This window comes from Rhineura floridana, chromosome 14 (assembly GCF_030035675.1).
Source record: "Rhineura floridana isolate rRhiFlo1 chromosome 14, rRhiFlo1.hap2, whole genome shotgun sequence".
Taxonomy (NCBI): Eukaryota; Metazoa; Chordata; class Lepidosauria; order Squamata; family Rhineuridae; genus Rhineura; species Rhineura floridana.
This window is the reverse complement of record NC_084493.1, coordinates 21233686-21247209: the sequence shown is the minus strand read 5'-3', so window position 1 is coordinate 21247209 and position 13524 is coordinate 21233686. Positions and strand designations below refer to the sequence as shown.

At 42.5% G+C, this 13524-nt stretch overlaps 2 protein-coding genes across 3 annotated transcripts in view; both read left to right on the top strand.

Annotated features, from left to right (window-relative positions):
* LOC133370038 (sodium/nucleoside cotransporter 1-like) overlaps window positions 1-12672 on the top strand; it is a 38779-nt gene extending 26107 nt beyond the window's left edge. For both annotated transcript variants that reach the window (XM_061595954.1, XM_061595953.1), the window contains exons 13-17: window positions 9460-9657; window positions 9926-10007; window positions 10454-10552; window positions 10853-10967; window positions 12022-12672. In XM_061595954.1, coding sequence (XP_061451938.1) covers window positions 9460-9657; window positions 9926-10007; window positions 10454-10552; window positions 10853-10967; window positions 12022-12148 — 621 coding nt within the window. In that variant the 3' untranslated portion in view covers window positions 12149-12672. The remainder of the gene's footprint in view (window positions 1-9459; window positions 9658-9925; window positions 10008-10453; window positions 10553-10852; window positions 10968-12021) is intronic.
* Window positions 733-5604, top strand: LOC133370040 (uncharacterized). Its single transcript, XM_061595963.1, has 2 exons — window positions 733-3233; window positions 4944-5604. The coding sequence occupies exon 1, from the start codon at window positions 1601-1603 to the stop codon at window positions 2801-2803; it is 1203 nt and encodes a 400-aa protein (XP_061451947.1). The 5' UTR covers window positions 733-1600; the 3' UTR covers window positions 2804-3233; window positions 4944-5604.
* Window positions 12673-13524: the final 852 nt, after the last annotated feature.

Sequence of the window (13524 nt, the reverse complement as noted above, 5' to 3'; positions counted from 1 at the left end):
GGTACAAAATAGAATTGAGAGAGTATCCGCCAGCCAGGTTCCCTCCTTCTCCCGTCTCCAAGTCCGGGGTAAAACAACAGGCAGTTTCCAACGAAATTCGCCACCTATTGAGCATTTCAGCCATAAGGTTCCTTTCAGAGAGTTCTTCTCAGGACTTTACTCTATCCTGTTTTTGGTCAAGAAGAAGGAGGGGTCCTGGCGCGTGGTACTCGACCTCAAATTTCTGAACCAATTTGTGATCACTCGAAAATTCTGGATGGAGACTCTATCCTCCAGAAAAGAAGCACTTCAGCCCCATGACTTTCTAGCATCGGTAGACCTGAAAGATGCTTACCTGCATATACCTATCTGCCCTGCACACAGACGCCTGCTACGTTTTTACTACAACGGCAACCACTTTCAATTCAAAGCCCTGCCCTTTGGTCTAGCCTCTGCCCCACGAATCTTCACCAAGGTAATGGTGACTCTGATAGCCGGCCTTCGACTGCAGGGACTACACATATACCCCTACTTGATCTCTTAATCCGGGCCGGCTCTCTTCCCCGAGCTCAAGAAGTTGTCCAGATCACTTTGGCTCATCTGAAGGATCACGGGTTTTTAATCAATTCTCAGAAGAGTCATCTCATCCCATCGCAGACCCTAGTACATCTGGGAGCATTTTTGGACACAGTGCGTCAATCCATGTCCCTCTCTTTGGAACAAATTTGAAAGATCACAGGGTTGGCCCGCATGGTGACTCGGTCCCATTCAGTCAATCTCACGACACTGGCGAAGCTGTTCGGCATGATGGCTTCGGCCATAGGCATTACTCCCTGGGCTCGACTATACTCACGACCACTTCAATGGGTGCTTCTCTGTTTCCAGAAGGAAATTGCACTACGTTCCCACCGTTATGTTCTTCTCTCACAGCAGACTAGACAATCTCTTCTATGGTGGATGGATCTACACAACCTCACAAAGGGAGTTCCTCTCCAGGAACCTCCACGATCCGTCATCAACACCGACGCGAGTCTATCAGGATGGGGAGCTCATTACCAGGGGCAGGATATCCAGGGCTGTTGGTCCTTCCAAGAGTCCAGGAAAAGCATCAACTGGTTGGAGCTCAGGGCGGCACACCTAGCCCTGCGTCACTTTGCGAGCAAGATCGATTTACCAGACGTCTTGATTCGCACGGACAATACCGCGACTCAGGCTCATTTGAACAAGCAAGGAGGGATCCGGTCACGAAGCCTGCATCTGGAAGCAGTGACAATGCTATCGTGGGCGGAACACCATGTCACGTCAATCAAGTCAGAATACATCCAGGGCCATCTGAATGTGACGGCCGATTGGCTGAGCCGCCAGCAGTTGTTTCCCGGGGAATGGTCCCTCAACTGAGCAGTCTTTCTCTCTCTTCAATCCCAGTTCGGCGAATTCAAAGTAGACCTGTTTGCATCCGAGTCGAACCACCAGACTCGTCGCTTCTTTTCACGCTACCTCAGCCATGGGGCAGAGCAACAGGATGCTCTAGCGGCAACGTGGCCGACCGGGCTACTCTATGGATTCCCCCCAACTCTGCTGCTCTCCAGAGTATTAAAAAAGATAAGATCAGAAAGGGCTCATGTCGTGTTGGTGGCACCGTATTGGCCAAGACGTCCGTGGTTTTCAGACATCATTCAACTGTCTCAGACACCACCCATTCGACTTTTTTCATGTCCCGATCTGCTCCATCAAGGCCCTCTTCTCCATCCAGACCCACAATGGCCTGGGAATTGAACGCAGCAGATTGTTAACATCAGGCATATCCCCAGCAGTTGTGTGTACCATACTGGCATCTAGGAGGCCTTCCACCATTCGTAGCTACCAAGGTACCTGGAAGGCATTCTCAACTTGGTGCTCTAAGTCGAACATTAATCCAGAAAGAGCAGAGGTACCCGACGTGCTACGCTTTCTGCAAGACGGGCTTCAAATGGGCATACGTCCCAATACGTTGAAAAGACAAGCATCAGCCTTAACTTCTGTTTTACAAGTCCAGGGAGCTCCCTCCTTAGCCTCTCACGAACTCGTGAAGAGGTTTCTCCGTGGAGCTACAACTCTTAGTCCACCAGTCAAACATCATTTTCCGATGTGGAACTTGCACACAGTGCTCTCGGCATTACAAAAACCACCATTTGAGCCTCTAAGTTCTTCATCATTAAGAATACTTTCATTCAAAATAATTTTTCTAATTGCTATAACAACAGCGCGCAAAATTTCAGAGTTGCAGGCACTCTCTGTCGACAAGCACTTGTGTGTTTTCCATAAAGATAGGGTTGTTCTACGTACTAACCCAACCTTTATACCCAAAGTTAACTCTCCTTTCCATTCTCAACAGGACATTATACTACCTTCTTTCTGTCCTCACCCTACTCATCCTCGAGAGAGGGCATGGCACTCCCTTGATGTCAGAAGGGCACTAAAAATATATATAAATAGAACTAGGCCCTTCAGGAGGTCTTTGTTCATTTCCTTCCATCCGGCCACATTGGGACAAAAGGTGTCTGTGGCGACTTTGGCACAATGGATTAAGGCTTGTATATCCTTGGCCTACGAAACACTTCATTTGACCTCTCCTTTACACATCACTGCACATTCCACCAGATCGGCGGCTACATCGGCGGCATTTTCCACAAATGCTCCAATAGCCGATATTTGTAGAGAGGCCACCTGGTTCTCTCCTACCACGTTCACAAGGCACTACAAAATAGACCTATACGCCTCAGCCGAGGCTTCATTTGGACGCAGGGTCCTGCAACAGGTCCTGCCTTCGTCTATCCCACCCTAGGTCTTAAGCTTTGTTACGTCCCACTTGGAGACCTCTGTCATCCATGAGAGAAGGAACAGTTTGTTCTTACCGTAAACGGTGTTTCTTCATGGATGACATGAGGTCTCCAAGGCTCCACCCACTCTATAATTAAGGGTTGGGACTGCGTCAAGGAGTGCCATGAGTTCTGTATCCTTTAGTTTGCACCAGCTAACATTGTTTGGTTCGTTTAACTAATTCTGAGCACATTGCTCACATTCTGTCTGTTATACTGTTCATTTTTATTTATTCGCTGAGGCTGATGTCAAAGCTAGCCAAGAAAAGAAAACTGAGCCTCAGCAACCGGAGAGGAGCAAAAATTCGCTGAAGCGTTTCCTGTCTCTGGGCTGTAGGAGGAGCTATATTACCCACTTGGAGACCTCATGTCATCCATGAAGAAACACCGTTTACGGTAAGAACAAACTGTTCCTTCTCTGTCCACTTCCCCATGGCTTCAGTGGGTAAGCTACCAGCAGATCCAGAGTACAGAAAGAAGCGCCACGCTAAGGCACCTTAACCTGAAACCCAGCCAGCGACAACTTTGGTGGAATTAACAGCTGGTTCTTCAGTTCTTGAGAGTGGTCATGATACCTCTCCAGATTGGAGGAAGGAAGCATTGCATTACCACTACATTTACTGGCCTGTTCTAATTATTGCTGCTGTCTAGCAGCCTTTGGAGACCTGTGGAGGGCAGCAATTTAGCTGCAAGTAAAGCAGTAGGAGACAGGAGAAGGGGCAGCACCAGTTCCCATCTTTTCTGGGGGCCACCAGGACAGGACCAGCCATTAGTTTCCTTGAAGAGTTGCTGATGGTGCCATCTTTTAGCCATCAGATGGCTCCCACTAGGCAGCCATAGCTTATACTTGATCACAAAGCTTTGCCCTTCCCCTGCTTCCCATCCCTGCTTCAAACAGACTCGGGGCAACAAGCTTCCATCCCCTTCAGAGAGACAGGATCACTAAGCATAGAGGTGCAGTATTATTCAGAACAGAAGTAGTTTCTCAGGAATTTTCACTACACCTATAGCAAGTTATCACTAACCTTTCTAAGGAGATTGCTTCAGCCTGGCCACCTGCTTCAAAGCACCAAAGTAAATGGCACAAACCAGTCAGCTTCTTTGAATTCTGACTTTTCCTGCCCCTTTCTATTGCTTCAGTGTTCTCACAAGCTTTTGTGAGTGGAGGATCTGGTCAGAAAGGAGTTTGATTACTTTTTACCTGGTTCTGTTTTGAGGCTGGTTAAGTCCCAAGTCTTCATTGCTGACTCAATCTTGGATTTCATCAAGTTTGTGGCCAGTGCACTTGCTGCTAACACAGTAGTGCATGGAGCAATTTGGCTGATTGATTTCAGCTTCTATCACTTTTAAAGAGTCTTGATTATTCAGAAAGGAAGACACAAAAGAGAGAACAGGAAACCTTCCACTTAATATAGGAGAGGCTTTTCCTGTTACTTTCATGCATTTAGACAGTCTACTACAGAAACAGCAGGCCATCTTGGTACAAAGTCTGCTTGCCAAGACACTTCCAGCCTGCCTTCTCTGGCCAGCAACCTCTGTGACTCTCTGAAACCTGAAGGAGAGGGGAGGCATCTGACAGCATTCCTCTAGGCATTGTAGCAGAGCCAAGCAGATTGAGGGTACTCTGAACACAAAAGTAGATTTTTTTCATCAACACAGTTGGACCCAAGGGAGTAGACCCAACTCTCCTTCAGACAACTGTCTACAGTAGGAATGTATGAAGCTGCATGGTGGACCTTCTTAAGATAGGGCAGGAGGGAGTAAAGTTCCTTACAACATTGTTTATATTTCTTACAGACTTTTTCAGAGCGTAATGCTGTGGAGGCAGCCTTCTACCCTTCCATCCTCACAATAAAAGGGCATAGACTGTTAGGAATTCAGTTCATATAAGGAAGCTTTTAAGGGGGTGGACCCTCTTAGATCCACACTGTACTCCCGTTCTCCTCTTAGAATCTGCAGGTAGCCCTACAGGCATTGACAGAGCCCCCATTCAAGCTTCTCTAGCTGCTGTCTTTTGGGGTTATTTTCCTCATGGCAATAAAATTAGAACAAAGAATTGTGGAGCTGGGAGGCCTCTCTGTTAAATACAATCTTTTCATTTTTTAGGAAGACACACTGGTGCTAAGACTTACCCTTCCTGCCTGCTGAAAGTCAGCTCTCCATTTCACAAATGGTTAGAGAGAGTGCTTCTTTCCTTCTGTCCAAGGCTCTCACACCCCTCTGATGGCACAAACTGGATGTTTGTAGGGCTCTTAAAATTTAAAATTTACATCAATAGGACAGAGCCAGTTAGAAAGCATTAGTTATTCGTATTATTTTTGTACTGTCAACATCTTTGATATTTGCAGATGTTCATGCATTTTTAAATTATATTCCTGTAGTATGGGGGTTAACAGCAGGACAAAAACAGTGGATTTTGTGAGCCATTATGTTAGCTAAGGGACTTATACTTTGAGCCTGGAAGGATAAATACCCACCATCTATTGCACTGTGGGACTGAGGACCTCACTGCCCTAGCTGCACTGGAACATATTTCAAACAGATGTCAATTTCGAGTGGATACCTATTTGAACATCTGCAGAGCTTATATTTGTTTATATACTGAACTGAAGATGAATGTACTGATGGTTATTATATTTTATTTATTTATTATATGTGTAATGTAAACCGATGGTGATTTACAGTTAGTAGTAGTAGTATTCATATATGTTTTTCTTTGTTTTTAATTTTTGTATCTTTCATATTTTTATTTTATTTCATTCTTTGTTTTTTCCCCTTTCGTTGTTAAATTTGCGAATAAAAAATGAATTAAAAAAACCTCTTGCTCAGTGCATCATTGCCTATGTTGCTACTAATTAAGAGGTTTAGGACCTTCCTTCACCCCTCGGTATTATAATTCTTTCATCCAGGGCTGCTGCTACTTCAGCTGCTTTCTCTGCTCCATCACCCCATTGTTGGAGATTTGCAGGGCTACTCAATCAGCCTTTGTTTTGTCCTATAAAATAATTATGCCTCGTCTGAAACAGCCTTTCAGCAAAGGGTGCTTCAACAGCTATTACTTGATTTCTAAGTTTGCTCCAAAGCTTTTTATCTGGTTCCTAAATTACTACCTTTGGCTTTGCCATGTGTTTATTTTTTGTCCCTCTCCGTTTAGAGTTGGGCTTTGGTATGCGTCATGGTTGTTCTGGAGGCCTCCTGCATGCCATCCAGAGAATGGAACATTGGATGTTCTTGGTGATTGTTCCTTCTTGCTTGTGTACAGGAAGACTCCAGTCCTGCCCTAGATGTATCGCAGGTGGCAGCTCCTTTGTCCTCACATTTCCAGTTTGTGCCATGCTTTTTTGGAGATGGGCTTACTTCCCTTTCTCTGTTGAAGTTCTGTCTTTTCTGTTTCTTCCAGTGCTTATACTCACTCTCTATATGCTTCAGCCATGATCTGTACTGGCTTGTCTAAGAGTCATAGCTGGCTGTATTTATCTAATAGGTCACATGGTCCTGGCAATTCCAAATACTAGGGGCTGAAGCCCATGATGGTTCTGAGGTACTCCTGCATACATCTAAGAAGGAACATTCATGGTAACTCTCCACTGTTCCAATTTCTTCCTGCTGGCCCTAGTGTAGGGATGGGGGAAGAATCTGTGAACTCAAATTTCAAAGCGGAATCGCCTGATTCAGTCTGTGCGGAACATGACTCAGATTGGGTCACGAGTCCACTTTAGAATCCACAGTCCAATGGATTACTTTACAAGGTGGTCCAATGGCTTCAGCAATGTCTATCCCCAGGTATTTGACAAAGACCTACTTCAGCAGATGTTTTTATGATTAATTCTAATTGATCTTATCCATTGTATGCTTTTTCATATATACAACATAGAAACTACAGTATATAAATAGCTTTAAAAAACAATCCCTGTCTCTAGAGCAAGTGAAAGGGGATAATATACCCTGAATATGCTCTATCTGATGAGAAGAAACATTTACAGTAAGTTCCAATGTTCTTTTTTCCATTCTTCCCAAGTGTTTTTGTGGGTGAAATTGGGATTTTAGTAACCCAGTTCTTTTTTTTTTTTTTAATAATTTTTATTCAAATTTTCATACAACATACAAAACTAAACATTCAAAGACAAAAAACAAAATCAAAAATAATTGAACAAAAAAAAAAAAAATAAAGAATAAAATATTGACTTCCCATTTGTCACATATCAAATCAGTTATAAGTCTATAATATATAACAATCCTGTCTCTTAAATCATATTATAAAATCACTTTCCTCCAATAGTTATCTTACTTAATCATCAGATCTCATAAACATTACTTTGTTCTTTCCACAAAAAGTCAAAGAGAGGTTTCAGTTCTTTAAGAAATATATCTATCAATTTTTTTCCAAATAAGCATATCAATTAATCCATCTCATTACTAATTATAATAATCTTATTGTCATAACCATAGTCAAAATAAACATTTCAAACAATCCGTCTCATCAGAATCTGTTAGGTTCAATAATTTCAATAGCCATTATTCTATTGTCCCTATTAGTTCCATCTTCCATCTTCCATCTTCGATAGTCCTGTTAAATCCAGTAATTTCAGTGTCCAATCTTCCGATAGTCCTGTTAAATCCAGTAATTTCAGTGTCCAATCTTCCATTATCAGTATTCCATAATAATCTTGCTGTCATAACCATAGTCATACAATAAGAGTCTGATGGGAATTACCTCTATCCCAAATATTATCTTGCCAACCATTCTGAATAGGTTGCTGAAATACTGCTGTAAGATCATATCTCTGTTCTTTTTTTCAAAATGCACTGGCTCATCTCTTGAAAGTTTTTCCATTGTCACATGGCTGCAGTTAATTCCATCCATCACATCATTCCAGTCCAGAAGATTATCCATGCCATTGATAACTTTCTCTCTAGAATCTTCCTTAGTTTCTTCAGAGATAACATTAAATTCCAAACAATAGATTTTATTTCTAAAATCCATAAGCTTCAAATCTTTTTCCTGTTCCACGTTTGTTCCAGTCTCCAGGGTCTCCTCTCTCACAGGGACCCCTATTTCTTTAAGCTCCTGTGACATTTTGCTCAATTCAATTATTCCAGTCTCCAGGGTCTCCTCTCTCACAGGGACCCCTATTTCTTTAAGCTCCTGTGACATTTTGCTCAATTCAATTATTCCAGTCTCCAGGGTCTCCTCTCTCACAGGGACCCCTATTTCTTTAAGCTCCTGTGTCATTTTACTCAATTCAATTTTCAGCTCCTTACAACCCTGTCGCAGGTCTTTTTCCTGTTCCACGTTTGTTCCAGTCTCCAGAGTCTCCTCTCTCACAGGGACCCCTATCATTTTGCTCATTTCAATTTTCAGCTCCTTACAACCCTGTCGCAGGGTTCGTTTCGTTATCTCAATTTCATCCATTATTTTCTGAAACATAGATACTTCCAGGTTCTCAGCCACTTTCTTAATTGCCATTTTAAAAGAAAAATATAAAAGAACCACTTCTTATTTCAGCAACAATTGGGTTAATACTCCAAACTTGGTGACATCACAGCGTAAACAGAACAGACAGCCTTATCTCTCCATGCTTAAGTAAACAAAATGCAGTTCCCAGGATCGAAACAATTAATGGCGTCGTCAGAAAACAGATTCGTCAAAATAAAATGAACTAGGAAAAAAGTAATCTCAGACAATATAATATTCTTCAGAATAAAAATCAGGAATAGAAATCCCTCTTCCGTGTATATCTTTAGGGTGCAAATCCAGGACAGCTTTTTGCAACAAAAACAGAGATAAGCTATTAATTAGTGAATAGCAGAGAGAAGTTATGGCTCCCCGGTGAGATGTCAAAAACTGATCAATCTGGCAAATCTCTTTTAAACAGCAACAATTTAAGTCAAGTAAAAGAAAAATATAGAAAGAAGGGTGCTTGCCTGTTAGTGCGTTCTCTCTTTGAAGAAAAGATGAACGTTCGCTTTATCAGATAGAGCTTGTTGTTGAAAATCCGTCCCACCTTCGTCGGCTGGACCTCGTCCCACAAATTAATGAGATCTGGTCGTCCCAACAAAAATAGGCTTTGAGGTTAATCTCTTCGTTTCTCCCTACCCGGGAGAAGTTTAATCAGTCAAAAAAAAAAAAAAAATCTGACTGATATATCTGAATAAGCTTCTTTTGAGGCAGGAGCCCGTCTCAAAAGCAGGCACAGGCTAAGTCACCCTTCCCGGAAGTCGGGATTTTAGTAACCCAGTTCTGTGCGTGTATCCTTAGTCCTACTGAGTTCAATTCTACAATTCTATGTCCAAACAATGTTAATGACCGTAAATATGGACCACAAGATGACATTCCTTAAATTGATTGAGTGCAGAGTACAACACCATGTTTGAATTCCCATCTGCCTCATAATCATTAATATCCCTATTTTGTCTTTCTCTCCACCCATTTTCTCCATATTGGTGTAAATTCTTTATTTTAAATCCCATGCATATTTGGTGCAGCATATGGACCTGTGGGGTTTTGTTGATGGTGGTATGAATAAAGTACAGACAATAGAGAGTAAAGATAACTTAGATGGAAGGAATTGAAAGGCCATTGCCCATTGAGCTTATTTACAAATCTTTTTCTGGCTTCCAGATGATCTGCTCTTATGTCCTGGTGCCTGTGGCATTCTTGTTAGGGGCAAGCTGGGAAGATGCACCTGTGGTCGCTGAACTGCTGGGAATTAAGATCTTCTTAAATGAGTTTGTGGCCTATCAGCACCTGTCAGTCTACAGACAGAAACGATTGGATGGACTGCCAGAGTGGGGCAGAGCAACAAAGCAGTGGATTTCAGTAAGTGCACCAGGAGATTCCTAGACTGGAAGCAGAAGGAAGGAAGTTGAATCACATTAATGAATCTGATGTGCACAAAAACTTTGTGCAGGGAATTCCCTGAAATTATTATCACAGTAACATGTATCTGTTGTGTGCATGGGCGTGGGACAAGACCCAGCACAGCTACAGCTGCCACTCCATTGAATGGCACATAGATACACCATACTCAGTTGCAAGCTATTATTATTACCATGGCACCAGTCACATTTTCTCTCTTGCTGTCTAGGTGAGATCTGAAATTATTGCAACTTATGCTCTGTGTGGATTTGCCAATCTGGGCTCCACTGGAATCATGCTGGGAGCTTTGAGTAAGTCATCACACAAACTTAAAAGCAGGGAAGAGCAATAAGCTCAGAGGAGATCCCAAAGTCTTGGGCTTTTAAGCTGGGTTCCAGAAGCCTTACAAAAACTGCCAGGCCCATAACTACATCACATGCTGCAAAGGCCATGGTCTGAAGGCACATGAGACCAGCTTCCTGCTGAAACTAAGCAGGGTCAGGTCTGCTCAGTGCCTGGATGGGAGACCGCCTGGGAAACATATGTAAGCCGCCTTGGGTTTCTATCATGGAAAGAAAGGCGGGGTTTAAATGAAATAATAAATAAATAAATAAAAATAGCTGCCCACTGTTGCTTGCTACAATCCTGGCCATTCTCATATGGGGCATGGCTTGCTCTTGGGCTTGGGCCTGACAGGCATGTGCCAGAAAATGCATAGTACACTCTGCTCATCCACTTCTGTCATTTTTGTATGAAGCATCCCTGGCACCACATCGCAAGAGTGAATTTTCTAGTATCGTTATGAGGTCATTGTTCACTGGAGCCTGTGTCTCCCTGATCAACGCATGTGTTGCAGGTATTGTCTGGATGTTTCAGGGCAACAGTAACCAAGAGATTAAGGGGATTGAGTGAATCTGGAATTTCAAATACAAGATATAGAATGAGGGGTTTTTCAGGGGACGGGGAAGTCAGCTGAATTTGATATTTATTTGCTAATGATGTAACATTTGAGGAAAAGAGGGCCTGCATAAGATATGCACGCCTACTGGACATAAGTCCCTTGGAAATGTCACCAATTCTGCCTTACAGTTCTGCTGTTCTTAACTTCCCACCCTTTAAGGGTGGGAACCTTTCTCATGATCCCTGCACCCCACAGGTATCCTATATGTACCCAGAGGAGAAGTGATTAATTGCCCAGACTTCTTCAGTACAACCGTTCTCAACGTTACCACCTACTCTACCTATCGTTGCTGCAAGCAGTTGTTTGCCAGGTGAGCTGCAGCATAGTCATGATGCCTTCTCATTGGGATGCAAGCAGTAAAAGCCATTAGCTTTTATATTTATTCACTTGAAGCAGGAAGAAATACATTGGGGATCTGAGTATCATAATACCCATACTCCATGAGTTGTGGCATAACTGACCATGAAGATTGCGGGACATCCTCATTGTAATATGTATAGTTTTAAATTTCCCCAATTAATTTCCTGTGGAAATAGCGGCCAGTAGATGGCACCCGTTTCCTTTGAATAATATTTCTTGGGAATCCTAAACTGCTGACTAGCTTGAAAGATTTGGCTAACTTGTATGTGATTATTAATTTTATACAAAGAGAAAATGTACTTCAAACTGTCAGGCACTGTATAAAAGATACTATGTCACAATATTATTTTAGACAGACAATCTGTCATGATTTCTTATTTTAATTTTGGTGCTGATTTCTCCAGTACTGTATAATAATTTCTAGAAAATATGGGAAATTTCAAACAGCATTTCCAAGTAAAAAGACTATAATCTTGCACATTGTATTCAGATGGAAGAATTCACCATTGTTAAAAGCTACAGACTGAGTTGGTGGAATGAAAGTAGTCTGCCAAAGGTGAAAAAAGCTGAAGATGTTCCTTCTCCTGTCCACTTGAAGTGTCACCTGACCACTTCTAGCTTCTCAGTCAATGTCAGGACTAGTTTTGCAATAATATTTGATGCTTAGGAGCTGACTGACTGAAATGATCTTCTCAAGTGCATCCATGTGGAAAAGGCAAGTCACTATTATCTTTTCAAGGAACAAAGATCCTGTGAGTAGGATCCTGTTCATATAATACCCATGAGTAGGTTCCAACAGGCATGCAGGATCATGCTCCCAGGATTACTGTCCCTGGAAGAGTTATGTACACACAGTTGCAGTAGCTTTCTGAATATCAAGTACATATTGCCAGGATAAATGCTGTGCACTGGCATTGACCGAGACACTTAGAGAGCTGTGTTCATGTCAGGAGGAGAAGATGTTGCTGCTGTTGAGTTAAAAAAACACACATTCTCTTTCACAGCACCTCAGCTGGAGCCAGTGGATCATCTTTCTCTGGAGTGTGGGCCAAGGTGCCCGCTAACAAAACTCAGGAGTATCTCAAGTGGTGCTGTGGTCGCTATACTGATTCAGTCTGTAAAAAATCGTAACTGCCAAGGGGTGAGTCAGGATAACATGAGGGGACATCTCGCAGTAGCCCTGCTCAATTGAACCAGGAGTCTGTTCCACAGCCCAAGCAATAAAGTAGATTTTAAACTGAAAAACTCATAAGCATGACTGTGCCCACCCTTGCACACAGGCATCCTGTTACAGACCCCCCTCTGTACACATTTGCTTCATGTGAAAACCAGCATTAACTCCAAAGATGTGTTTTTATGTTACAGTATTTATGAGATGACATGGTTCATGTTAGAAAAACAGCTTCTTTGTGCTACCATTTATGGTATTAATTCCAGAGAGCTGTGTGTAGGTGTGTGCAAATTTCCCATCTCCCTCCAGACAAAGCTCCTTGTAGTCTTTTGTTTTCTTCCCCACATCCCCACTCCTTGATTTTTTTACTGTTAACTATTGTATCTGTTACTACTGTTTTATGAACACTGGAAACCACTTGGGAAATCTTTTCAATGCTTATTAAAATGTTTTAAATAAAATATAAAAATAAAATACATACAATTGGCCACCTTCTTTGCAGCCTGACTTCCCACTGGTTCTTACTGGTCTCCCATTGGTACTTTCCCAGTGTTTCCCCATTTGTCTTAAACCTGCAACTACAAAACACATAGTTTTACAAAAGCATCTAGGTCTACAAAAGTAAAACATTTTTCAGGCATGACTTGCCATTGTGGGGTATAAGTATTTTGCTGCAGTCTTCCTCCTGCTTACTATCCTCACCACTGAGAAACCAATTGTTTTCAACTCAAGGATGGTTGTCTCCATCTGCCACTCAGGACAGACAGTTGTGTGACACAGATTTGAAGACAAGTCTGGCTGAGGAAGCTCCATCCTAGTTTCTTTCCTGCTAAGATCTGAGATACTATCTCTTCTGTGCTATTTCTCCTCAGATTTTCATTGCTTTTACCGGAGCAGCTTATAGCTGTCTCTCATATGCTAGTCTCTTGCCTTCATTTGTCTTTCCTAAAAAAAAACACAACATTTTTTTTAAAAGAACCCTGTCTAATTCCCTTCAGTCTTACTTCAGTATCCATCCTCTGTCAGCTTTCCTTCATCCCTACTCTGGCATGGGAAAAGTTAAGTCAACAAAGAAAAAACATTTTTAAAAGCCTAGGCAGCACTTGGTGGTAGCTGCAGACAGCACCCAGTCGCTAAAGCTTCCCACCATTTTACAATGAAAGCCAAATTATGGTGCTGATGATCCCACTGAGGGAACTTCAGGATTTTGTTTACTCCATCTGCCTAAGCCTGCTGGGAATTACCAGGGCTCCGGGGTATCTCTGAGCTGGTCCAGTTACTGGTGGGGCTGATGGAAGCGGCAGCACCAGAAGAAAGCAGAGTGACAGCACCCGCC